General features: G+C 44.7%; 1 protein-coding gene across 7 annotated transcripts in view; it reads right to left on the reverse strand.

The window, feature by feature from the left end:
- Positions 1–4,717: 4,717 nt before the first annotated feature.
- Positions 4,718–27,838, reverse strand: part of adamts10 (ADAM metallopeptidase with thrombospondin type 1 motif, 10) — a 53,659-nt gene continuing 30,538 nt past the window's right edge. For 4 of the 7 annotated variants that reach the window (XM_036978114.2, XM_036978115.2, XM_090235637.1 and 1 more), the window contains exons 16-25: positions 24,798–24,931; positions 22,905–23,028; positions 18,290–18,370; positions 17,936–18,099; positions 17,707–17,833; positions 16,710–16,839; positions 16,343–16,547; positions 15,907–16,083; positions 6,662–6,836; positions 4,718–6,566 (exon numbers count right to left, since the gene is read on the reverse strand). In XM_036978114.2, coding sequence (XP_036834009.1) covers positions 6,457–6,566; positions 6,662–6,836; positions 15,907–16,083; positions 16,343–16,547; positions 16,710–16,839; positions 17,707–17,833; positions 17,936–18,099; positions 18,290–18,370; positions 22,905–23,028; positions 24,798–24,931 — 1,427 coding nt within the window. In that variant the 3' untranslated portion in view covers positions 4,718–6,456. Of the gene's footprint in view, positions 6,567–6,661; positions 6,837–15,906; positions 16,084–16,342; positions 16,548–16,709; positions 16,840–17,678; positions 17,834–17,935; positions 18,100–18,289; positions 18,371–22,904; positions 23,029–24,797; positions 24,932–27,838 lie in introns of all 7 variants that reach the window. The other 3 variants (XR_016496252.1, XR_016496251.1, XR_016496253.1) reach the window with 1 other exon arrangement.

The raw sequence follows: 27,838 nt of genomic DNA on the forward strand, positions 1-27,838 counted from the left end.
TGTTCGCCTCTAGCTGAATCGACGGTTAATTGTCAACTTCTAGTGAATCTTTGTTTTCATTTCAACAATTTACTATCTGTGGTGCTAGATGGCTTGCTAAAGATTGATGTAAAAAAAAATCCAATGGGGCTGATATGCTTTTGTCACATTCTGACCTTAGTTCCTTTGTTATGTCTTTGTTTTAGTATGGTCAGGGCGTGAGTCGGGTGGGTTGTCTATGTTCCGTTTTCTATGTTGTGTTTTGCGTTTGGCCTGGTATGGTTCTCAATCAGAGGCAAGTGTCGTTAGTTGTCTCTGATTGAGAAACATACTTAGGTAGCCTTTTCCAACTTGTGTTCCGTGGGTGTTTATTTTCTGTCTTTGTGTATGTCACCAGACAGGACTGTTTCGGTTCGTATCATTCTCGTTGTTATTTTTGTTTTAGCGTTCTGAGTTGAATGAATATCGTCATGAACACGTACCACGCTGCGCTTTGGTCCGATCCTTGCGACTCCTCGTCAGAAGAAGAGGACGAGCGTTACAGCTTTTTCAATTTTTGCTGCAGCTCTCTGCCCCCCTGATTGCTGAATCATTAACCCATATTTTTTTACCTGATGATTATATCTGGTACTATCTCCAAGGTTTGGAAGGCGGCCCATTGTACTCCCCCTTCACAAAGCCGGTGACCCTTGTGACCTAAATAATTATAGCTCTATTTCTAAACTTTCTGCCTAGCTAAAATATTAGAATCCTTGATTAATTCTCAGCTAAGATCTTTCTTATCTTTGAAATGTATCCTAAATTTACATCAGTCAGGGTTTAGACCAGGTCACAGCACTAGCTCTGCTAGATCCCTAGCTATAAATTATGTGGTTAACTGTATGGATAAAAGACAACATTGTGCTGCCCTCTTCATTAACCTGCCAAAAGTTCTCGACTGTTCATCACGCAGAGAATTTCCTCAATTGGCCTAGACCAGGCTGCATGTATTACAAAAAAATGTATTGACCTGAAATTAGTATTGAATGCAGGTAGAACTAAGTACAGCGCATTCAGAAAGTATTAAGACCCCTTCACTTTTTCCACATTTTGTTACGTTACAGCCTCACTCAAATGTATTAAATTTAAAAAATCCTTGTCAATCTACACACAATACTCCATAATGACAAACCGAAAACAGTTTTTTTTTTTATAGAAATACAGAAATACCTTATTTACATAAGTATTCAGACCCTTTGCTATGAGCCTCGAAATTGAGATCAGGTGCATCCTGTTTCCATTGATCATCCTTGAGATGTTTCTACAACTTGATTGGAGTCCACCTGTGGTAAATTCAATTGATTGGACATGATTTGGAAAGGCACACACCTGTCTATATAAGGTCCCACAGTTGACAGTGCATGTCAGAGCAAAAATCAAGCCATGAGGTCGAAGGAATTGTTCGTAGAATGGCGCCGGAGAAGAAGGCAGACGTTTTACGTGTCCCCAACCAATTGTGTTTTTTTGTTTGTAACTTATTTTTTTACTTATTTTGTACATAATGTTGCCACTACCGTCTCGTATGACCAAAAATAACCTCTGGACATCAGGACTGTGATTACTCACCATGGACTGGCAGAATTTTTTTTTTCCTTTAACAAGTCTGATGAGCCCGACGCGAACGATATACTGCTTTCTCGGGAACAAGCCCAGATCCCCGTGATTTGCATGAAGAGGAGGCGGAGAAAAAGAGGCCAGAGGGTGGGTTGCCTTCTGAGAATTCGTAGGCGATCGAATAAACCCCCACTTCCTTCCACTCTGCTAGCAAACGTGCAATCTTTGGAGAATAAAATCAATGACCTATGCGCAAGATTAAACTACCAACGGGACAACTGTAATATCTTATGCTTCACGGAGTCGTGGCTGAACGACGACACCATTAACATACTGGTTATAAGCTGGTTATATGCTGTACCGGCATACTGGCAGGATAGAACAGTGGCGTCTGGTAAGACAAGGGGCGGAGGACTATGTATTTTTGTTAATAACAGCTGGTGCACGATATCTAAGGAAGTCTCGAGCTATTGCCCGCCTGAGGTAGATTATCTCATGATTAGCTGTAGACCACACTATCAACCTAGAGAGTTTTTATCTGTATTTTTCATAGCTGTTTACATACCACCACAGTCAGAGGCTGGCACTAAGACAGCATTGAATGAGCTGTTTTCCACCATAAGCAAACAAGAAAACGTTCACCTAGAGGTGGCGCTCCTAGTGGCCGGGGACTTTAATGCAGGGAAACTTAAATACATTTTACCACATTTCTATCAGCATGTTAAATGTGCAACCAGAGGGAAAAAACTCTGGACCACCTTTACTCCCCACACAGACACACATATGAAGCTCGCTCTCCATTTGGCAAATCTGACCATAATTCTATCTTCCTGATTCCTGCTTACAAGCAAAAATTAAAGCAGGAAGCACCAGTGACTAGATCAATAAAAAAAAGTGGTCAGATGAAGCAGATGCTAAACTACAGGACTGTTTTCTAGCACAGAATGGAATATGTTTTGGGATTCCTCCGGTAGCATTGAGGAGTACACCACATCAGTCATTGGCTTCTCCACAGTGACAGTATGTACATACCCCTACCAGAAGCCATGGATTACAGGCAACATCCACACTGAGCTAAAGGGTAGAGCTGCCGCTTTCAAGGAGCGGGACTCTAACCCGGAAGCTTGTAAGAAATCCCGCTATGCCCTGTGATGAACCATCAAACAGGCAAAGCGTCAATACAGGACAAAGATCGAATCGTACTACACCGGCTCTGACGCTCGACGGATGTGTCAGGGCTTGCAAACCATTACAGACTACAAAGGGAAGCACAGCCGAGAGCTGCCCAGTGACAAGAGCCTACCAGACAAGCTAAACTACTTCTATAATCGCTTCGAGGCAAATAACACTGAAACATGCCTGAGAGCACCAGCTGTTCCGGAAGACTCTGTAATCACGCTCTCCACTGCCGATATGAGTAAGACCTTTAAACAGGTCAACATTCACAAGGATGAAGGGCCAGACGGATTACCAGGACGTGTACTGAGAGCTATGCGCTGACCAACAGGCAAGTGTCTTCACTGACATTTTCAACCTCTCCCTGTCCGAGTCTGTGATACCAACATGTTTTAAGCAGACCACCATAGTGCCTGTGCCCAAGAACACTAAGGTAACCTGCCTAAATGACTACCGACCCGTAGCACACGTCTGTAGCCATGAAGTGCTTTGAAAGGCTGGTCATGGCTCACATCAACAGCATTATCCCAGAAACCCTAGACCCACTCCAATTTGCATACCGCCCCAACAGATCCACAGATGACGCAATCTCTATTGCACTCCACACGGCCCTTTCCCACCTGGACAAAAGGAACACCTACGTGAGAATGCTATTCATTGACTACAGCTCAGCGTTCAACACCATAGTGCCCTCAAAGCTCATCAATAAGCTAAGGACTCTGGGACTAAACACCTCCCTCTGCAACTGGATCCTGGACTTCCTGATGGTCCGTCCTCAGGAGGTAAGGATATGTAACAACACATCCACCACGCTGATCCTCAACACAGGGGCATCTCAGGGGTGCATGCTCATTCCCCTCCTGTACTCCCTATTCACTCATGACTGCATGGCCAGGCAGACTCCAACACCCTCATTAAGTTTGCCGATGACACAACAGTAGGCCTGATCACCGACAACGATGAGACAGCCTATAGGGAGGTCAGAGACCATGACAAAATCCTATTCCCGCTCAGGAAACTAAAAATATACTAAAAATATACTTTGTTTAAAAAATGTTTGGTTACTACATGATTCCATGTGTTATTTCATAGTTTTGATGTCTTCACTATTATTCTATAATGTAGAAAATAGTAAAAATAAAGAAAAACCCTTGAATGAGTAGGTGTGCCCGAACTTTTGACTGGTACTGTACGCATTACCACAACCGTTCTCAGGGATGGCTAACTCTGGAAATTAATTTGGTCTCTCCTGAGTTAACTAAAAGCTGATTTACCTTTCTTGCACCTTACTTGTGGAACAAACTGTTCTTAAATTTGGTGCCTCTAAGCAAATTCAGAAAGCTGATTGAGGACCCTGTTACTGATGAATGTGTTTTTCATAACTGTTTTTCTTTCTGCTTGCGTTTTGTATGTATATTTTGATGTGTCTTCTCTGTCATTTAGGTAATTCAGTGCTCATCTGTAAAAGAGACCGTGGTCTCAGTATGACTCCTGATAAAAAAAACGTTGAATTAAACTAAGCTCTTCGGCTCTTCACTGACAAGTAGAGATTCACAGTGTTACTGCAAGTGCAGTGGGCCTCAGATCAGCACAGTTTAATCATGAGTATAGAGTATATTGCTGAGAGATGGGGCTCCTTGCCTTCAATAGCCTCCTCATTCTGGGTGAACATCAGCATACCCCAGAAGGCCCCAAGTTAAGCTCTGCTATGATGCAGGGCCTGAAACGTAACATGTCAGTGGTGAGGATGACTCATGCCAGGCCTCGGTAACCATCTGCAGATTTCCCCCAATCAGGAAGAGCCTAAAGCAGACATATCACAACCTCAGTGAGGAAACACTAGCGTCATTATTTTCCATGACATCTATGAGATACAGAAATAGATGGATGATCATTTGATGATCTAGCTTTCTGTCTGGGCCAGGGGTTTCCAGAGGGAGAGAGGCTAAAGCACACAATGCTCAATGCATTTATTAACAATGCACCATATTTATTCACTTTAATATGTTCATTTCAATGGTTGTACATGGGGAACGGGGGAATGTTTCTGTAGTAATTAAAACAGTACATATCTGTAACAATAAGCATCTGAAAACAAAACAATATTGTCCCTAATATTTGATAAAATGGTTTGCCTCTGAGGTCACACCATGACCATAGACAGATGGTTCAAAATAGAAAATGTAGCTTACATATTTAGACAGTCAAATAAGACAGTATGTTTTATTAAAACAGTATTGTTATGGTTTTTGTGAGATAGTAAAGTATCAGTCAGTGTGCTGACACCCAGTTTTATAAGAGACTGAATGTTTGGTAACTTATGTCTGTCCCATACTGAGTTACTGTAGGTAAGGAAATAAAGGGTTAACTTCTCCTCTTCTCACAAACTTATGTAGCACCTCAACAAAAGCACTTTATATTCACCAGAATGACAACAAATAATGACAATAATTAGCTAAGAAATAGCACCATTCCAAAGCACCATCAGGAGAGTAATAACAACCTAGTTACTCCAACAGAAACCAGAGCGGTCATATTGCAAGGGCTGGTTCTTGGTGTGAGCTCAGTAGATGGATGGATGTGGAAAAAGGCCTTCGCTGTACATGCAGCATATTAAAAACCGAAGTTAACTGGCTGACCATTAAAGGCGCAGCAGGGCCCTGCTATCAGACAGAAGGACCACTTAAGACCAGAGGACATGTGAGGGTCTCTGTTCCCATCTAATCGGTTGTTGGAAGTGTTTCACTCAGTGATGGACACTTTTTCACTCACTGTATACGTGACTAGTACAGAGAACCATGTACCATTTTTCACATTGATGAGGCCACGGTACATTTGCCTGTATCTAAATGTGTACAGTAAGGGCTACAGTATAAGAGATGTGTTGAGGTTAGCTGCTAGATGTGAACTGAACCGACCATTGACCAGCCCTTGCTGGGTCCCATGACAAGACAGTGGTGAGTAAACGGTTATGAGCATAGACCGGACCGTGGATGGAGAACCTTAGTATTCAGTAGAGTCGTCGAGACAAGTCCCAAATAACTAAACATACAGTATCCTTATGAGTAGCCATACTTTGTGCAAATCAAACCCTTTTCAAAAAGCATAATATTAATAAGAATTCATAAAGATTTAGTTCTGAGACAAAGCATTGACAAGATAACAAAGAAGACCACGTGAGTTGACACCAGCCACCAGATAACTAACATTAACATTTGGTAAGTGATAAAGTATCAGGTAAATTTCATTTGTACAGTGTAGATTGTGTACACATAGAGCAACGTCTGTAAATATACAAGTAAAGGTCCGTATGGACAGTGTCTCAGGGTAAGATTGGGCCACTTAATAAACAGCAGAGAAACGTAACTAAGCTGAACAGAGTACTTTGGCCAGTCCTGTGGCCAGCATGGCAATGGTAGTAGCACCAAACGCTAATAAGGATATAAGGACATAGAAACAGCGGTATCCCAGCAGCCCATCTGGTCTTCACAGCAATGCCCCCACAGCTGGTATCAGTTAGGGCAATTTCAGAGTGGGGGATAAAAGCACAGTTCTCTCTCTCACCCTCCCCTGATGTCAGAGAGGCTGCTCTGTGGTGCGATGGCTTGTCAGTCCCTCCCCCTGTGGAATGTTCAGCTCAGGCGGTCTGGTCTGGTCCCGCTGGGGATGACTCCGAGTATGGGTCTGGTTCTCACTCTGGATCAGGGGTCAATGTCCTTGGCAGGTCTTACAGCACATCTGTCTGAAGTAGGGGCGGCTGCAGAACTTAAACCTGAGCACTAGGGGGCAGTACGCCACTGTGTTCACATCTTTACACTCTGGAAGGGAAAAAAATATTAAAACATCTTAAATGGATATTAAGCTAGCAGGAAAATATAATGAGAAGGTCATTAATACAGAGTTGAACTTTGACCTTCAGGGTCACCCTCAGGGATGTCCATGGGTAGGCTGCTGAGGTCACATTTGCTCTTGCACTGCTGCATGGCTGCCGGGCGCAGGAGGTCTGGGCACTCATTGGACGGCTGGCCGGTGTGTACAAGACACTGCACAGAGCGCATCTCCTGACCCAGACCACAATTGGCTGAGCACTAACATAGAACGGATAGAGAGCGAGAGAGAGAGATAGAGAGAGACAGGTCACAAAACTATGAGGACATAGTAAAGACGGACAATAGAGCACTTTATAAATGTATTAGTAATTTCATTATTTTTTTATTTTTCTCCCCAATTTCACAGTATCCAATTGGTAGTTACAGTCTTGTCCCATCGCTGCAACTCCCGTACAGACCCGGAAGAGGTGAAGGTCGAGAGCCATGTGTCCCCCGAAACACAACCCAGCCAAGCCACACTGCTTCTTGACATAATGCCTGCTTAACCCAGCCACACCAACGTGTGTGATGGGACAAGTACATCCCAGCCGTCCAAACCCTCCCCTAACCCGGATGACACTGGGCCAATTGTGTGTCGCCCCATGGGTCTCCCGGTCGCGAACCAGGATCTCTAGTGGCACAGCTAGCACTGTGATGCAGTGCCTTAGACCACTGCGACACTCAGGAGGCCTACTATACAAATCTAAACAGGAAAGATTAACATTGATGTATTGAAGTGAAGAGGAAATACTAGACAATCAGTCAAGGACCTACATACACTAAATGACCAAAAGTATGTGGACACCTGCATTTCGAACATCTCATTCCAAAATCATGGGCATTAATATGGAGTCGGTCCCCCCTTTGCTGCTATATCAGCCTCCACTCACATAAGGCTTTCCACTAGATGTTGGAACATTGCGGCGGGGACTTGCTTCCATTCAGCCACAAGAGTGTTAGTGAGGTCGAGCACTGATGTTGGCAATTAGGCCTAGGTCACAGTCGGCGTTCCAATTCATCCAAAGGTGTTCAATGAGGTTGAGGTCAGGGCTCTGTGCAGGCCAGTCAAGTTCTACACCAATCTCAACAAACCATTTCCGTATGGATCTCACTTTGTGCACAGGGGCATTGTCATGCTGAAACAGGAAAGGGCCTTTCCCAAATCTGTTGCCACAAAGTTAGAAGCACAGAATCGTATAGAATGTCATTGTATGCTGTCGCATTAAGATTTCTCTTCCCTGGAACTAAGGGGCCTAGCTCGAACCATGAAAAACAGCCCCAGACCATTATTCCTCCTCCAAACATTAGTTGGCACTATTCATTCAGGCAGGTAGCATTCTCCTGGCATCCACCAAATCCAGATTAGTCCAGTCGGACTTACCAGATGGTGAAGCGTGATTCATCACTCCAGAGAACACGTTTCCACTGCTCCAGAGTCCAATAGTGGCAAGCTTTACACCACTTCAACCGACGTTTATCAATGCGCATGGTGATTTTAGGCTTGTGTGTGGCTGCTTGGCCATGGAAACCCGTTTCATGGAGCTCCCGACAATTATTGTGCTGACGTTGCTTTCAAAAGGAAGTTTGGAACTCAGAAGTGAGTGTTCCAACCGAGGACAGACAATTTTTATACGCTGTGCGCTTCAGCACTCGGTGGTCCCAATCTGTGAGCTTGTGTGGCCTACCACTTTGTGGCTGAGACGTTTTTGCTCATAGACGTTCCCACTTCACAATAACAGTACTTACAGTTGACCGGGCAGCTCTAGCAGGGAAGAAATATGACGAACTGACTTGTTGAAAAGGTAGCATCCTATGACGGCGCCACTTTGAATGTCACTGAGCTCTTCTGTAAGGCCACGCTACTGCCAATGTCTGTCTATGGAGATTGCATGGCTGTGAGCTCAATTTTATACACCTGTCAGGAACAGGTGTGGCTGAAATAGCCGAGTCCACAGTTATCTTTCTCTCTCGCTCAAACGTTAAAGCACCAGACAGAATACATTTCCTACTACAGTCGGTCCTACTACTGCGACATTCAAATGTTACATTTTTTTATCTGAAATGCAGCCATACACATCAACATCGTTGTTTTATATACAGTTGAAGTCTAAAGTTTACATACACTTAGGTCATGAAAACTCGTTTTTCAACCACTCCACAAAATTCTGTGTCATTTTTTCAACAATTGTTTACAGACAGATTATTTCACTTATAATTCACTGTATCACAATTCCAGTGGGTCAGAAGTTTACATACACTAAGTTGACTGTGCCTTTACACAGCTTGGAAAATTCCAGAAAATTATGTCATGGCTTTAGAAGCTTCCGATAGGCTAATTGACATCATTTGAGTCAATTGTGGATGCATTTCAAGGCCTACCTTCAGACTCAGTGCCTCTTTGCATGACATCATGGGAAAATCTAAAGAAATCAGCCAAGACCTCAGCAAAAAAATTGTAGACCTCCACAAGTCTGGTTTATCCTTGGGAGCAATTTCCAAGCACCTGAAGGTACCACGTTCATCTGTACAAACAATAGTATGCAAGTATAAACACCATGGGACCACGCAGCCATCATACCGCTCAGGAAGGAGACGCGTTCTGTCTCCTAGAGATTAGAGGTCGACCGATTATGATTTTTCAACGCCGATACCGATTATTGGATGACCAAAAAAGCAGATACCGATTAAAAATGCATTTGTAATAATGACAATTACAACAATACTGAATGGACACTTATTTTAACTTAATATAATACAATAAAATCTATTTAGCCTCAAATAAATAATGAAACATGTTCAATTTGGTTTAAATAATGCAAAAACAAAAAGTGTTGGAGAAGAAAGTAAAAGTGCAATATGTGCTATGTAAGAAAGCTAACGTTTAAGTTCCTTGCTCAGAACATGAGAACATATGAAAGCTGTTGGTTCCTTTTAACATGAGTCTTCAATATTCCCAGGTAAGAAGTTTTAGGTTGTAGTTATTATAGGAATTATAGGACTATTTCCCTCTATACCATTTGTATTTCAGTAACCTTTGACTATTAGATGTTCTTATAGGCACTTTAGTATTGCCAGTGTAACAGTATAGCTTCCGTCCCTCTCCTCGCTCCTCCCTGGGCTCGAACCAGGAACACAACGACAACAGCCACCCTCGAAGCAGCGTTACCCATGCAGAGCAAGGGAAACAACCACTCCAAGTTTCAGAGCGAGTGATGTTTGAAACGCTATTAGCGCGCACCCCGCTAACTAGCTAGCCATTTCACGTCGGTTACACCAGCCTCATCTCGGGAGTTGATATGCTTGAAATCATAAACAGCGCAATGCTTGATGCACAACGAAGAGCTGCTGGCAAAATGCACGAAAGTGCTGTTTGAATGAATGCTTACTAGCCTGCTGCTGCCTACCACCACTCAGTCAGATACTTGTACGCTTGTATGCTCAGTCAGATTATATGCAACGCAGGACACGCTAGATAATATCTAGTAATATCAACCATGTGTAGTTAACTGGTGATTATGATTGATTGTTTTTTATAAGATAAGTTTAATGCTAGCTAGCAACTTACTTTGGCTTACTGCATTCGCGTAACAGGCAGTCTCCTTGTGGAGTGCAACGAGAGGTAGTTGGTTATAGTGTTGGACTAGTTAACTGTAAGGTTGCAAGATTGGATCCCCGAGCTGACAAGGTGAAAATCTGTCCTTCTGCCCCTGAACGAGGCAGTTAACCCACTGTTCCTAGGCCGTCATTGAAAATAAGAATGTGTTCTTAACTGACTTGCCTAGTTAAATAAAGATTAAATAAAGGTGAAAAAATAATAATTCTAAATCGGCCAAATCGGTGTCCAAAAATACCGATTTCCGATTGTTATGAAAACTTGAAATCGGCCCCAATTAAATCGGACATTCTGATTAATTGGTCGACCTCTACTAGAGATAGACACTTGTGTGAAAAGTGCTGAATAAAATAATAAAAAAGACATAAGAAAAATAATTGTAGGCCTCCACAAGTGTGGTTCATCCTTGGGAGCAATTTCCAAACGCCTGAAGGTACCACGTTCATCTGTACGAACAATAGTACGCAAGAATAAACACTATGGGACCACGCATCCGTCATACCTCTCAGAAAGGAGACGCGTTCTGTCTCCTAGAAATGAACGTACTTTGGTGTGAAAAGTGCAAATCAATCCCAAAACAACAGCAAAGGACCTTGTGAAGATGCTGGAGGAAATAGGTACAAAAGTATCTATATCCACAGTAAAACGAGTCCTATATCGACATAACCTGATAGGCCACTCAGCAAGGAAGAAGCCATTGCTCCAAAACCGCCATAAAAAAGCCAGACTACGGTTTGCAACTAACTGCACATGGGGACAAAAGGTCGTACTTTTTGGAGAAATGTCCTCTGATCTGATGAAACAAAAATAGAACTGTTTGGCCATAATGACCATTATCTGAATAGGTCTATCGGACAATTTTCTTGGGTCACTATAACTATATCTATTTTGACAATTGGATTGGTCCCCTCTACCACACGGAACCCCACTAATCTACCGACGGAAACGCATGAGGTGGCTAAAAACAGACCATCCTCTGCTAGCTTGCTACCGATGGCCCGGCTAGCTGTCGGAATCGCTGTGACCCCAACCAACCTCACTACTCACTGGACCCTTATGATCACTCGTATAAGCATGCCTCTCCTCAATGTCAATATGCCTTGTCCATTGCTGTTCTGGTTGGTGTTTATTGGCTTATTTCACTGTAGAGCCTCTAGCCCTGCTCCTATACCTTATCCAACCTTTCAGTTCCACCACCCACACATGCGATGACATCACCTGGTTTCAATGATGTTTCTAGAGACAGTATCTCTCTCATCATCACTCATTGCCTAGGTTTACCTCCACTGTATTCACATCCTACCATATCTTTGTCTGTACATTATACCTTGAAGCTATTTTACCGCCCCCAGAAACCTCCTTTTACTCTCTGTTCCGGACGTCCTAGACGACCAATTCTCATAGCTTTTAGTCGTACCCTTATCCTACTCCTCCTCTGGTGGTATAGAGGTGAATCCAGGACCTGAAGTGCCTAGCTCCACTCCCATTCCCCAGGCACTCTTTTGATGACTTCTGTAACCGTAATAGCCTTGGCTTCATGCATGTTAACAATAGAAGCCTCCTCCCTAAGTTTGTTTTATTCACTGCTTTAGCACACTCTGCCAACCCTGATGTCCTAGCCGTGTCTGAATCCTGGCTTAGGAAGACCACCAAAAACTCTGAAATCTCCATCCCTAACTACAACATTTTCAGACAAGATAGAACGGCCAAAGGGGGCGGTGTTGCAATCTACTACAGAGATAGCCTGCAGAGTTCTGTCCTACTATCCAGGTCTGTACCCAAACAATTTGAACTACTACTTTTAAAAATCCAACTCTAAAAACACGCCTCTCACCGTTGCCACCTGTTATAGACCACCCTCTGCCCCAAGCTGTGCTCTGGACACCATATGTGAACTGATTGCCCCCCATCTATCTTCAGAGCTCGTGCTGCTAGGTGGCCTAAACTGGAACATGCTTAACACCCCAGCCATCCTACAATCTAAGCTTGATGCCCTCAATCTCACACAAATGATCAATGAACCTACCAGCTACCACCCCAAAGCCGTAAACACAGCACCCTCATAGATATCATCCTAACCAACTTGCCCTCTAAATAAACCTCTGCTGTTTTCAACCTAGATCTCAGCGATCACTGCCTCGTTGCCTGCATCCGTAATGGGTCAGCGGTCAAGCGACCTCCACTCATCACTGTCAAACGCTCCCTGAAACACTTCAGCGAGCAGGCCTTTCTAGTCGACCTGGCCCGGGTATTCTGGAAGGATATTGACCTCATTCCGTCAGTAGAGGATGCCTGGTTATTTTTTTAAATGCCTTCCTCACCATCTTAAATAAGCATGCCCCATTCAAGAAATTTAGAACCAGGATATAGCACTTGGTTCTCTCCAGACCTGACTACCCTTAACCAACACAAAAACATCCTATGGTGTTCTGCATTAGCATCGAACAGCCCCCGTGATATGCAACTTTTCAGGGAAGTTAGAAACCAATATACACAGGCAGTTAGAAAAGCCAAGGCTAGCTTTTTCAAGCAGAAATTTGCTTCCTGCAACAAACTCAAAAAAGTTCTGGGACACTGTAAAGTCCTTGGAGAATAAGAACACCTCCTCCCAGCTGCCCACTGCACTGAGGATAGGAAACTCTGTCACCACCGATAAATCCACTAAAATTGAGAATTTCAATAAGCATTTTTCTACGGCTGGCCATGCTTTCCACCTGGCTACCCCTACCCCAGTCAACAGCACTGTACCCCCCACAGCGGCTCGCCCAAGCCTTCCCCACTTCTCCTTCTCCCAAATCCAGTCAGCTGATGTTCTGAAAGAGCTGTAAAATCTGGACCCCTGTAAATCAGCCGAGCTAGACCATTTGGACCCTTTCTTTCTAAAATTATCTGCCGAAATTGTTGCAACCCTTATTACTAGCCTGTTTAACCTCTCCTTCGTGTTGTCTGAAATTCCCAAAGATTGGAAATCAGCTGCGGTCATCCCCCTCTTCAAAGGGGGAACAGTCTTGACCCACACTGCTACAGACCTATATCTTTCCTACCCTGCCTTTCTAAGGTCTTCGAAAGCCAAGTCAACAAACAGATTACCCACCATTTAGAATCCCACTGCACCTTCTCCGCTATGCAATCTGGTTTCAGAGCTGGTCATGGGTGCACCTCAGCCACGCTCAAGGTCCTAAACGATATCATAACCGGCATCGATAAGAGACATTACTGTGCTGCCATACTCATTGACCTGGCCAACGCTTTCGACTCTGTCAATCACCACATTCTTATTGGCAGACTCAACAGCCTTGGTTTCTCAAACGATTGCCTCCCCTGGTTCACCAACTACTTCTCTGATAGAGTTCAGTGTGTCAAATCAGAGGGCCTGTTGTCCGGGCCTCTTGCAGTCTCTATGGGGGTACCACAGGGTTCAATTCTTGCGCCGACTCTTCTCTGTATACGTCAATGATGTCGCTCTTGCTGCTGGTGAGTCTCTGATCCACCGCTATGCAGACGACACCATTCTGTATACTTCTGGCCCTTCTTTGGACACTGCGTTAACAACCCTCCAGACGAGCTTCAATGCCATACAACTCTCCTTCCGTGGCCTCCAACTGCTCTTAAATACAAGTAAAACTAAATGCATGCTCTTCAACCGATCACTGCCTGCATCTCCCCGCCCGTCCAGCATCACTACTCTGGACGGAATACGTGGACAATTACAAATACCTAGGTGTCTGGTTAGACTGTAAACTCTCCTTCCAGACTCACATCAAACATCTCCAATCCAAAGTTAAATCTAGAATTGGCTTCCTATATCGCAAACAAAGCATCCTTCACTCCAGCTGCCAAACATACCCTCGTAAAACTGACTATCTTACCGATCCTCGACTTTGGCGATGTCATTTACAAAATAGCCTCCAATACCCTACTCAATAAATTGGATGCAGTCTATCACAGTGCCATCCGTTTTGTCACCAAAGCCCCATATACTACCCACCACTGCGACCTGTACGTTCTCGTTGGCTGGCCCTTGCTTCATACTTGTCGCCAAACCCACTGGCTCCAGGTCATCTACAAGACCCTGCTAGGTAAAGTCCCCCTTATCTCAGTTCGCTGGTCACCATAGCAGCACCCACCTGTAACACGCGCTCCAGCAGGTATATCTCTCTGGTCACCCCCAAAACCAATTCTTCCTTTGGCCGCCTCTCCTTCCAGTTCTCTGCTGCCAATGACTGGAACAAACTACAAAAATCTCTGAAACTGGAAACACTTATCTCCCTCACTAGCTTTAAGCACCAGCTGTCAGAGCAGCTCACAGATTACTGCACCTGTACATAGCCCATCTAAAATTTAGCCCAAACTACTACCTTCCCCTACTGTATTTATTTATTTAGCTCCTTTGCACCCCATTATTTATATTTCTACTTTGCACATTCTTCCACTGCAAATCTACCATTCCAGTGTTTTACTAGCTATATTGTATTTACTTCGCCACCATGGCCTTTTTTTGCCTTTACCTCCCTTATCTCACCTCCTTTGCTCACATCGTATATAGACTTATTTTTCTACTGTATGTTTGTTTTACTCCATGTGTAACTCTGTTGTTGTATGTGTCGAACTGCTTTGCTTTATCTTGGACAGGTCGCAATTGTAAATGAGAACTTGTTCAACTTGCCTACCTGGTTAAATAAAGGTGAAATAAAAAAATAATAAAAAATTATGTTTGGAGGAAAAGTGGGAGGCTTGCAAGTCGAAGAACACCATCCCAACCGTGAAGCACGGGTGTGGCAGCATCATGTTGTGAAGGTGCTTTGCTGCAGGAGGGCCAGGGGGACATCAAAAAATAGATGGCATCATGGAGGAAAATTGTGGATATATTGAAGCAACATCTCAAGACATCAGTCAGGAAGTTAAAGCTTGGTCGCAAATGGGTCTTCCAAATGGACAATGACCCCAAGCATACTTCCAAAGTTGTGGCAAAATGGCTTAAGGACAACAAAGTCAAGGAATTGGAGTGGCCATCATAAAGCCATGACCTCAATCCTATAGAAAATGTGTTGGTAGAACTGAAAAAGCGTGTGCGAGCAAGAAAGCCTACATACCTGACTCAGTTACACTAGCTATGTCAGGAGGAATGGGCCAAAACTTCACCTAACTTATTGTGGGAAGCTTGTGGAAGGCTACCCGAAAAGTTTGACCCAAGTTAAACAATTTTAAAGGCAATGCTACCAAATACTAATTGAGTGTATGTAAACCTCTGACCCACTGGGAATGTGATGAAAGAAATAAAATCTGAAAGAAATCTCTACTATTATTCTGACATTTCACATTCTTAAAATAAAGTGGTGATCCTAAGACAGGGAATTTTTACTTGGATTAAATGTCAGGAATTGTGAAAAACTGAGTTTAAATGTATTTGGCTAAGGTGTATGTAAACTTCCGACTTCAACTGTAGCTTAATAACACAAGATAGATATTGGTCTCCGCTACGACATACAAGTGTTTCCGAAATGCAGCCTCAGGCTACACCTAAACTATAGCCTACTGTCGTCTAACAAAACTAATTTTGATTATTTTACTCCTGAGGCAAAACTGGTCAAATTAATATCCTACACCTGTAGGAGGTCTAGTTAAATGAGAGCATAGTTCAATACAGAGCAGAGCCCATGTTAACCCCAGCCTTACCTCTCCCCAGGGCCCTGTGACCCACAAGGGGGGTGGGCAGCGCTGCAGGTTACAGCGCACCCTGGTGGTGGGACGCCCATACTTGGGACACTGGGACTCTGGCAGTGTGCCTCCACTCTCCCCCCTCTTACACAGAAGGACACGGTGCCTGAACCCTGGACCACAGCTGGGATTACACTGGGGGAGAGAGAGGGATGAGAGTGAGAGAGATGAGGGAGAGATTATTCAAATCAGAGCTCCAGCCTCTATAGCCCCAGAGCACACCAGAGACCAGTACATAATCCAACCAGCAGGTGGCATTGGTTACACACAGAAATGTTGAATAGTTACAGAAAGTATCGAGGTAAGCAACTTCTCTCTATTTCAAGAAATCTCTAGATTCTGCTTGTTAGTTTAAAAAAAGTTAGATAGGCTTCTGGGGGTATTTTGGGTGTACCTCTGACCAGTTCAGGGCCATCCACTCTGGGGGGCAGGTGTGGTTGTTGCAGGGCTCAGTGAGGGGTGGTCCTGGGGGGGTACAGGCGCCGTCGTCCTGCACCTTCTCCTCTGTAGGAGAGATCTTCCTCTTACACAGCACCTCTCTGGTCCTCAGGCCCCCGTTACAGCTGCGACTGCACTCAGACCACTCCCCAGACCCCCAGCTGTGGGAGACACACAGACAGACAGGGAGGGCTTGTTCAGCAGGATCTCACACACATGTACATACACACATGATAGGTAAAAACTTATTCTGCGTATATAGTCATAAGGGCCCAATCAGAGGAGCTCCAAACACGCAGTGGGACAGATACATTGACACTCACCTTGGGGAGCATGGCTCAGAGTTGCAGCCTCGCTTCTTGTCTTTGGGTTTGCTCTTCTTGTCACAGAAGTGGTTGTAGACCACGGAGTGATCAGCTTGCTTCTTACACACGACCTGCTGGATCTGAGCACCTGACAGAGAGAAGGAGAGAAAAACACATTATAAAACAGCGACAACTCTTTTGATCATTCCTCTGATGCAGCTCACACTGTGTGGCTCAGTTGGTAGAACACGGTGCTTGCAACGCCAAGGTTGTGGGTTCAAATCCCAGTGGACCAGTATGAAAATGTATACCCTCTACTGGATAAGAGTGTGTGCTGAATGATGTAAAAGTGTAGAACTTGTACAAGCACTTTTCCTCTTGCTTGTTTTGCTGACATTAGGGTCAAGGAAATGTGCTTTTAAACAAAGTCAATGAGTTTATATCAAGCTAGTTACTTTGGATCATTTACCCGCAACAGAAAGAAAGCAAAAGAAAGTGTGTGTAACTTCAAAGTTGGCTTCAGCACGAACTCCTGCGGTTTCACCAACCCCACAGTACCTCTGTTCATAAACATTCCATTCCCATGTTTCCCCAGGGTCAGTGTTACGTTAGGAAAACTCTCAAAAACTATTTTATGTACCAGCATGTGTTTGTGTGTGTGAGAGAGGGAATATGAGAAAGCCGTGGAGAAAGTGAGGGTATGCACTGTGCATGTATGTGCCTGAGTGAGTCAGTGAGTTTACTAGAGCGGTCAATAGACTGTCTATATGGAGGACCCAGCCCTGCCCAGCAGATAAATGGATCATTAGTAAAACACAATGGGTGTGTCATGACGACCATGATGGTATTTTTAGCCTCAATAATATGAAATGAACATGGGATAAGAGATTGAACTGCATGAATAAAAGTCTCTGTGCATTTCTGAATCAAATAATATCAATCAAATCAATCAATGAGCAATGATAGAGCCAGAGAAGAGTACAGTACAGAGTTATAGAGCCAGTAGTGGTGGTACCCCCAGCGCAGAGTGCGGAGCAGCGGGACCAGGATGTGTAGTGCCAGGCGTATCCAGTCAGAGGGTCTCTGTTGACTGGAGGGTTGAAGCGGTAGTGGATCCCTGGGTTCTCGTCCCTCACCAGCACCTACACACACACACCAACACATACACACACGCATGTCACGTATGGTATTCCATAGAATAATTACCGTTACACACACAATAACACACACAGCTAGGCCAATACCATGACGATGAGGGTCATGTTGGTGGGCCCCAGGGCCTCCAGGGTCTCAGGCTCATCAGTGGGTCGGCGGTAGTGGAAGGTGGTCCCTGTGATGTCGAACCTACGAGGGGTGTCGATGGTCAGCTTCCCATTGATGAAGTACTGGTCCCCTTTACTCTTCAGCACTATAGCAGAGAAGGAACGAGAGGATGTCTGACTGCAAACGTGTTATATGTTCTAATAGTTCTAATAACAGCGATACTGATGTGCCGATGCACTTACATTTTCATTTCAGTTTGAGTGTGAATGCACACTATAGAATCCAGCATGACAGAATAACACATTGTGTGACACAGAAGAGACATGAACTCTCACCTAGGTAGTTGAGGGAGATGTTGAGCTCCTGAATATGAATGAAGGTAGATCCTTTGGGGATTCTGACCACCTCTTCATAACCTGGGATCACACACACACACACACACACACACAGACAGAGGAGAAAGGCAATGTGGAAGTTTTATTCACTGACATACTGGAGGGAGAATGATGTATAAATAGTGTTTTACTCTGTGGGACTTCAATGGAATAAACAGAGCCTTCGGATTCCAACCAAATTCCTGGGCAGCGTTCAGTAACCATGTTTGAAGCCAGGCTGTGCTGTCCAGCCAGCCACCACAGCCCTGTAAATAACTTCAGTCTCACAAAAAAAAATGTTTTTTAAATAATCCATTCCAATGGTGCGACCGCTGAGGAAAGAAGAGGCTTGACTTTTGACCCCTCTCTGGTGCAGCAGTCAGTGCAGTGAGTAAATTCAGTAACCCGGCTCTGTACTTGCGGTTCCTGGCAGCTGGAGAGGGAGAGGTTTTTCTGTTAACAATCAGGGGCCTATGTGGTAAAGAGAGCCAAAGAGCAATAAACCCCTGGCCCTCAACCCCTGAGTAACCCTCCACCACAACCAAAGTTACAGACTAGACAGACTAGACAGAATGAAAGAGAGAGAGGATAGACTCGACAGATGAAGAGAGGAGAAAAAGAGAGAACCTAGAAAGATAGATGAGAGAGAGAGCGTCTCAGACCTCAGATGGAACTAGTAAGGTTTCAGAGGCAGGGGAGAAAATGGCACCATCGTCACTCTTAGGTGTGAATCTCTAGATAGAACATGCTCAAAACACCAGCCCATCTGCTGTACTGCTTGGTTAGTGAATGACAACAAACACCATTTAAACCCTCCTGGAAGTGAGGATTGGTCTGCACCTCAGAGACTTAAAAAACCCTGTAGACATGACTGCTCTGTGGCTCGTAAATCAGCCAGGAACCAGAGTGTAGGCCCAGGCTAAGGCTGTTGCTGAGCCCAGGCTAAGGCTGTTGTTGAGTGTGGTCCCAGCCACCGAGCTGTGGCCACCCCAGGAGGGTGTGTTCACTCTGAGGGTTGCAGAAGGGATACCACTCCTGCAACCCACACCTAAAACTGCCTGCCACATGCCCCCAAACGGGCACAAGAGAAACCCCACACTCCTTCCTCCCCCGCAGCCTTCCTCCCCCACAGCCTTCCTCCCCCACAGCCTTCCTCCCCCACAGCCTTCCTCCCCCACAGCCTTCCTCGCCAGTGGAAAAGAAAGCCCAAGGTCTCCATATTGTGGTGGCAGAATTTGGAGTGAGCTGTTGTAACTTCACAAGGCATATGTTCAGTGTTGGACTGTGATGTTATGCCTTCCATAGACTCTTGGTATGTCTGCACCCTGACACAGGGCAACTGTTCTGGAACTGTTGCTGTGTTGAAAGAAATGTTGTGTAAACAATATGATAGTATGATCACCTCCCACCATATAAGGGTGGACATGTAAATATTTATTCATTTCAGGTCTTCCTTGTGAAATCAGAGGTGGATCTCCCCTGCAGCTGCTTGTATTAAATGGGTTTCTATAATATCATGAAATAGTCTCTGCCTTAATCTTTGGATGGGGTTTTCCACAACATTTGGTGCTGTGACCCGGATGAGAGCGACCTGACTTTTGATCCGTTTTGCTCGGCTTGGACTCTAGACTTCCCTCTGGCCACAACAAAAATAATTAAGAGACCTTATTTAAACATCTGAGGGATTTTCCAGCAGAGACTTCATGGTAAAAGATCTCGTCCTCCTCATCCACAAAATGTAGGAGTTCAATTTGGCAGAACTATTTTCCTATAATAATGAATCTCACCGGTGGTAGGTAGAACCTAAGGAAACTGGTTCAGGGATCTAAGGAAACTGGTTCAGGGATCTAAGGAAACTGGTTCAGGGATCTAAGGAAACTGGTTCAGGGATCTAAGGAAACTGGTTCAGGGATCTAAGGAAACTGGTTCAGGGATCTAAGGAAACTGGTTCAGGGATCTAAGGAAATTGATACAGAATTGTATTACAATCACATGTAGAACCTAAGGAAATGGGTTCAGAGGATCTAAGGAAACTTATCCATGGTTAATATTGATCAATAGTGGGTATTTGGAGTTTAACCGCACTTTAAAGTATTCTGAGTTTGACTATGCTTTAAAGCCCACATAATCACACGATAGCCTACAGAAAAAGTATTCGGAGTTTGACCGTACTTAAAAATAAACAATATTATTCAAGTGTTTGAGAAGGCATTAGGGTTAGTGCAGTATCATGTACCTGCAGGGTGACGTTAGGCATTATGGTTAGTGCAGTATCATGTACCTGCAGGGTGACGTTAGGCATTAGGGTTAGTGCAGTATCATGTACCTGCAGGGTGACGTTAGGCATTAGGGTTAGTGCAGTATCATGTACCTGCAGGGTGACGTTAGGCATTAGGGTTAGTGCAGTATCATGTACCTTCAGGGTGACGTTAGGCATTAGGGTTAGTGCAGTATCATGTACCTGCAGGGTGACGTTAGGCATTAGGGTTAGTGCAGTATCATGTACCTGCAGGGTGACGTTAGGCATTAGGGTTAGTGCAGTATCATGTACCTTCAGGGTGACGTTAGGCATTAGGGTTAGTGCAGTATCATGTACCTTCAGGGTGACGTTAGGCATTAGGGTTAGTGCAGTATCATGTACCTGCAGGGTGACGTTAGGCATTAGGGTTAGTGCAGTATCATGTACCTGCAGGGTGACGTTAGGCATTAGGGTTAGTGCAGTATCATGTACCTGCAGGGTGACGTTAGGCATTAGGGTTAGTGCAGTATCATGTACCTTCAGGGTGACGTTAGGCATTAGGGTTAGTGCAGTATCATGTACCTTCAGGGTGACGTTAGGCATTAGGGTTAGTGCAGTATCATGTACCTGCAGGGTGACGTTAGGCATTAGGGTTAGTGCAGTATCATGTACCTTCAGGGTGACGTTAGGCATTAGGGTTAGTGCAGTATCATGTACCTTCAGGGTGACGTTAGGCATTAGGGTTAGTGCAGTATCATGTACCTGCAGGGTGACGTTAGGCATTAGGGTTAGTGCAGTATCATGTACCTTCAGGGTGACGTTAGGCATTAGGGTTAGTGCAGTATCATGTACCTGCAGGGTGGCGTTAGGCATTAGGGTTAGTGCAGTATCATGTACCTGCAGGGTGACGTTAGGCATTAGGGTTAGTGCAGTATCATGTACCTTCAGGGTGACGTTAGGCATTAGGGTTAGTGCAGTATCATGTACCTGCAGGGTGACGTTAGGCATTAGGGTTAGTGCAGTATCATGTACCTTCAGGGTGACGTTAGGCATTAGGGTTAGTGCAGTATCATGTACCTTCAGGGTGACGTTAGGCATTAGGGTTAGTGCAGTATCATGTACCTGCAGGGTGACGTTAGGCATTAGGGTTAGTGCAGTATCATGTACCTTCAGGGTGACGTTAGGCATTAGGGTTAGTGCAGTATCATGTACCTGCAGGGTGACGTTAGGCATTAGGGTTAGTGCAGTATCATGTACCTGCAGGGTGACGTTAGGCATTAGGGTTAGTGCAGTATCATGTACCTTCAGGGTGACGTTAGGCATTAGGGTTAGTGCAGTATCATGTACCTGCAGGGTGATGTTACCCACTGCTCTCTAATAGGACCACAAGCCTTCCAACTGTCACTATGATGGAATCGAGACCTCTGGAGTGTCTATAGGCTGAGCCTACCACAATCCCTCGACAACGGCTTGGTTTTCTTGGAGATGGTGATGGCTAATTCTTGTGCCTGGCATCATCTGTAAGCCTGGCTGGGCTGTATCAGTTCCCCTGACATGTTTCCACAGAATTAATCACAGACCATTAATCAGGGCCAAAGTGTTTAGACTGAAATAGGTACTGAAATAAAAGGTCATTATGCACCTACAGGAGGGAGAGAGGGAGGGAAAGGGGTTGGCAGGGCAAGATATTCACCAGTAACTCTATATGATTAACTGGTACAGTATGCAGATCATGCAACTAGAAAGCTTGCATGTGAACAGATAATTATACATTACTTTCAAAATGTCTGAGGTCCACTAACTCACATTGCAAGGCAGTAGTCCAACACATATTTAGCTCATGTCAGAATCCAAATGCATGCACACATTGTTTGAATTTCCATAAAACTATTTGGTTGCATAATCCTTCGATGGATCTCTCGAACTTAACTAAATCTCATTCTCAGAAAGTTGCTGGAGCTCCCTGGTCCAAAACACAGGCCCTTTCTTCTTTGACATTTTATTTGTGTTTTTCAGTTTTATTCCCAAGTCTAATTGAGAGGTATGTGTTATTGGCCTGTTCTAGAAGTGGTGTTGGAGGGAGCAGAGAGTTTGAGGACAGAGAAACGCAGCAATCAGGGTCTTTTAAAGAGAGAGACGTGTCCTGTTGCCAAGTCTTGGAACAGAACAGTCCCCCCAGTGTCTGTCTGTTCACGCCTGCCCAGCCTGAGAGAGAGGCACACTACCACCCTAACTGTAGAGACCATCATTGTGCAGTAAGCATCAAAGAACAGGGTTAAGATTCCTTCCTAGCAGTATTGTGGTGAATAGACTTCTGTTCTGTATACTAAACTGTACCTCCTTCAGGCAAGGAGTCATTGAAGATGCCCTCTATGGCCTCACAGTTGCTCCCGTCACCCCCGCAGATACGGCAGCGGTCCTCCCGCACATCCGAGCCCAGGATCCGGTCACAGCCCACGTGCTGCTGGGAGACAAGGGCCATAGATCAGAGGGTGCAGGCAGAGGCACACAGACACAGACACTAGCCCCTATAGAGAGCAAAGCAGAACGCACACTGTCCTTTCAGCAACAGAAGTGAGGCTGATTGAAATGTTTCCCAGGTGCCTAATGAAAATACTGACACCACAGGATGTCAACAACACACCCTCTCTACCTACAGGAAACATTCCTAAGACACAACCTGTACTAAGCTGTGACATACACACGTACCCCACCAGACATGCCACCAGGGGTCTTTTCACAGTTGCCAAATCCAGAACAAATTGTACAGTATTATATAGAGCCATTATTGTATGGAACTACGTTCCATCTCATATTGCTCAAATGAACAGCAAACCTGGTTTTAAAAAAACAGATGAAGCAACACCTCATGGCACAATACCTCTCCCCTATTTGACCTAGAGAGTTTGTGTGTATGTATTCATATGTAGGCTGCGTGTGCCTTTTTTAAATTGATATAGTTTTGACCTTGAGCTGTTCAGGAAGAGTAGCTCCTGCTTCGGTAACAGCTAATGGGGATCCTAATAAAATACAAAAAAAGACCAAATAGCAACAGAAGGTTCAAGCCAACACAAATGTTGGTCTAAATTAACTCCTGCCCTGTACAGTAACTCTAACATGTGACTGGATGGATGGAGCAACCCTGGGGCACTTTAAACCCTGTTGACCCAGGCAAGTCTAGGTTCCATTAACTATCAATGTGGAAGCTATTTCCCCTTAGTAATAGCAGGACTTGTTCCAGGCCGGGCCCTGGCCCTTCAGTTCAGACTGGGCTCTGGGCCGTGTCCCCTGGTGAGCCTGGGCCAGGCCAGGCAGCCAGCCTGCTGCAGCCTGCGCATGTGTTTCCAAGCACACACACCTCTCTCTCCACTAACTCTCCCTCGCTCGCTTCAAATAAATCTCTTACTCTCTGGATCCTAACCACCATGAGGCTGCAAACAATACTTACATTTTTCTCCTCACTGTTTTCTCCTTTTTATATGCACCATAAATATAAGAGAGAGACAGGGGGATGGGACAGAACCTGGGAGATAGAAACTGAGAAATAATGAGAGAAGGAGAGTATGATAGGGAAAGAAACAGAGTTCTAGAAATCAAGAGATAAAGAGGGATGAGAAGGAAGAATGCCAGAATATGATAGACCCAGAGAGAAAGAGAGAGTGAATAAGAAACAGCGAGTGGGAGAGAGGGGCTGAAGTGAATATATTTAGCAGCCAGCCGTGCAGCCAGCTGAGCTGGAGGGTCACTGAGTTCCTGCTACACAGAACAGAACCAAGTAAGAGAGGAGAGGAGAATAGTTGATAAACAGGCTCCTCTCTCAGTCTGGACAAGCCCAGAGACTTCCACTCACACCCACTTCATGTGCCCAGGCCCTGAGACAACTCCAAACAAAGCCCAAGAGAGGAGAGAGGGATGGCCGTTCAATTGCCTAATGAAATCTAGCTCTGCTCCACATAGCTGCAGGAAACCACAAAACAACAATTCAGATGTTTTGTGGTTTGGTGTCATTCAGCAAGAGTATTTCATTTTTCCCTCCTCCCCTCCCAGTCCAAAGCCACTCTGCTTCTTGACAGGCTCTGAAGCCATCCAAAAACAACAGAATGGGGGAACAATCGGCATTGTTTGTGTGAGCAGTGAGCAACACCATCTGAAAGGCAATACTACTTTAAGAAGACAACCAAGAGGAGAGTTAAATGAGAGGAGAGGACAGAAAGGACGGAGCAGTCTCACCTTGCACTCTCCATTCACACAGACATCGAGAGAGTCGTCCCGACATGGGGTCCCGTCCACCACAGCCGGAGCACGCTCTGTGTAGAAGTTATATCCCTCCGCCAGGCAGTTCAGAGAGCAGGACTTCACTCCACCTGGACAACAGAGCAGCACAGAGAAGAGGAACATGAGACAATAGTTCAATACAAACACAAATAGATCCCGGATTAGATTCTGTAGCAAATTTGGGGTGGGGGGGGGGGGGTGGGGGGGGGGGTAACCTAGAAGTACTTAAACCCACAATCCTACATCTCTTGGTCTACACGTCTCTTGGTCTACACGTCTCTAGGTCTACACGTCAGCCATTATAGAAATAGGTCTTGACTAGATCGCTGGTGTTTTGGCAAGGATGTGACAATATCATCTTGTCAGTTAAGGCTGGGTTTACACAGGCAGAACAATTCTGATATTTTCCACTAATTGGTCTTTTGACCAATCAGATCAGCTCTTTTTCCAATAACAGGGCAAAAGATCAGAATTGGGCTGCCTGTGTAAACGCAGGCTAAGAGCTGTTGGTTTCATAAGTTGTTACGTAATACTCTTGGGTAAACAACAAATACCCAGACTTGACAATACCATCATGTCAGAGGTTTAGAAGAGCTGTGCATTGTTATTTTCATTCATTGTTTGTGATACTCTTGGGTAAACAACAATATACACTCACCGGACAGGTACACCACCACCCCGTTCACGAAAATGGATCGCTCCTACAGACAGTGAGTCACGTGGCTTGTTATATAAAGCAGACGGCCATCAAGGTATTTAGTTACTGTTCGATTGAACATTAGAATGGGCAAAACGAGTGACCTAAGCAACTTGTGCGTGGTATGATCGTCGTTGCCAGGCGTGTCGGATCCAGTATCTCAAAAACAGCCACCCTCCTAGGATTTTCACACACACACGACAGTGTCTATGATTTACCGAGAATGGTGTGACAAACAGAAAACATCCAGTCAGCGGCAGTCCTGTGGGCAAAAACAGCTTTTTGATGAGAGAGGTTGAAGGAGAATGGAAAGAATTGTGCAAGCGGGCCGCAAACAGGCAAATAACTACGCAGTACAAGGCACAGTACAACAATGGTGTGCAGAACGGCATCTCGGAAAGCACAACTCGTCTGTCCTTGTCACGGATGGTCTATTACAGCCGGACAACCACACCAGGTACCACTTCTATCAGCTAAAAACATTGAAGAAGTAGCTCCAGTGGACATGTGATCACCAACACTGCACAATTTAGGAGTGGAAAAACATTGCCTGGTCTGACAAATCCTTGTTCCTGTTGCGTCATGCTGATCGCAGAGTTAGGATTTGGCGTAAGAAGCATGAGTCCATGGACCCATCCTGCCTGTTGTCATCAGTACAGGCTGGTGGTGAGAGGAGCAACTGTGAAGGTCCTATCTAGGATCCCATAGATGGTTGGTGTTTTGGGAAGGACATGAAAATACCATCAGAAATAAGTCAGAGGTTATTGAGAGCTGTATGTTTCATTAGGTGTCAGGTAATACTTTTGGTAAACAACACATACAGTAACATGATTAAGAGCTAGATTGAGTTGACCAGAGAAGCAGCTGGTCCTCTATAGCAGGGGTGGGCAATTCCAGTCCTCGAGGGCCTGATTGGCGTCACAGTTTTGCCCCAGCTAACACACCTGACTCCAATAGTCACCTAATTATGATCTTCAGTTTAGAATGCAATTTCAAATCAAATCAAAGTTTATTTGTCACGTGCGCCGAATACAACAGGTGTAAACCTTACAGTGAAATGCTTACTTACAAGCCCTAACCAACAGTGCAAAAAAGGTATTAGGTGAACAATAGGTAAGTAAAGAAATAAAAACAGTAAAAAGACAGTGAAAAATAACAGTAGCGAGGCTACATACAGTAGTGAGGATATAACAGTAGCGAGGCTACATACAGTAGTGAGGATATAACAGTAGCGAGGCTACATACAGTAGTGAGGATATAACAGTAGCGAGGCTACATACAGTAGTGAGGCCACAACAGTAGCGAGGCTACATACAGTAGCGAGGCTACATACAGTAGCGAGGCTATATACAGTAGCGAGGCTATATACAGTAGCGAGGCTATATACAGTAGCGAGGCTATATACAGTAGCGAGGCTACATACAGTAGCGAGGCTATATACAGTAGCGAGGATATATACAGTAGCGAGGATAAATACAGTAGCGAGGATAAATACAGTAGCGAGGATAAATACAGTAGCGAGGATAAATACAGTAGCGAGGATAAATACAGTAGCGAGGATAAAAGAGTAGCGAGGCTACATACAGTAGCGAGGCTATAACAGTAGCGAGGCTATAACAGTAGCGAGGCTATATACAGTAGCGAGGGTATAACAGTAGTGAGGGTATAACAGTAGCGAGGGTATATCAGTAGCGAGGGTATATCAGTAGCGAGGGTATATCAGTAGCGAGGCTATATACAGTAGCGAGGGTATATACAGTAGCGAGGGTATATACAGTAGCGAGGCTAAATACAGTAGCGAGGATATAACAGTAGCGAGGATATAACAGTAGCGAGGATATAACAGTAGCGAGGATATAACAGTAGCGAGGATATAACAGTAGCGAGGGTATATACAGTAGCGAGGGTATTTACAGTAGCGAGGCTAAAACAGTAGCGAGGATATAACAGTAGCGAGGATATAACAGTAGCGAGGATATAACAGTAGCGAGGCTACATACAGTAGCGAGGATATAACAGTAGTGAGGCTATATACAGTAGCGAGGCTAAATACAGTAGCGAGGATATAACAGTAGCGAGGCTATAACAGTAGCGAGGCTACATACAGTAGCGAGGATATAACAGTAGCGAGGATATAACAGTAGCGAGGATATAACAGTAGCGAGGCTAAATACAGTAGCGAGGCTAAATACAGTAGCGAGGATATAACAGTAGCGAGGATATAACAGTAGCGAGGATATAACAGTAGCGAGGCTATATACAGTAGCGAGGCTATAACAGTAGCGAGGCTAAAACAGTA

Source organism: Oncorhynchus mykiss, chromosome 5, assembly GCF_057628025.1.
Source record: "Oncorhynchus mykiss isolate SJ-2025 chromosome 5, ASM5762802v1, whole genome shotgun sequence".
Classification (NCBI taxonomy): Eukaryota; Metazoa; Chordata; class Actinopteri; order Salmoniformes; family Salmonidae; genus Oncorhynchus; species Oncorhynchus mykiss.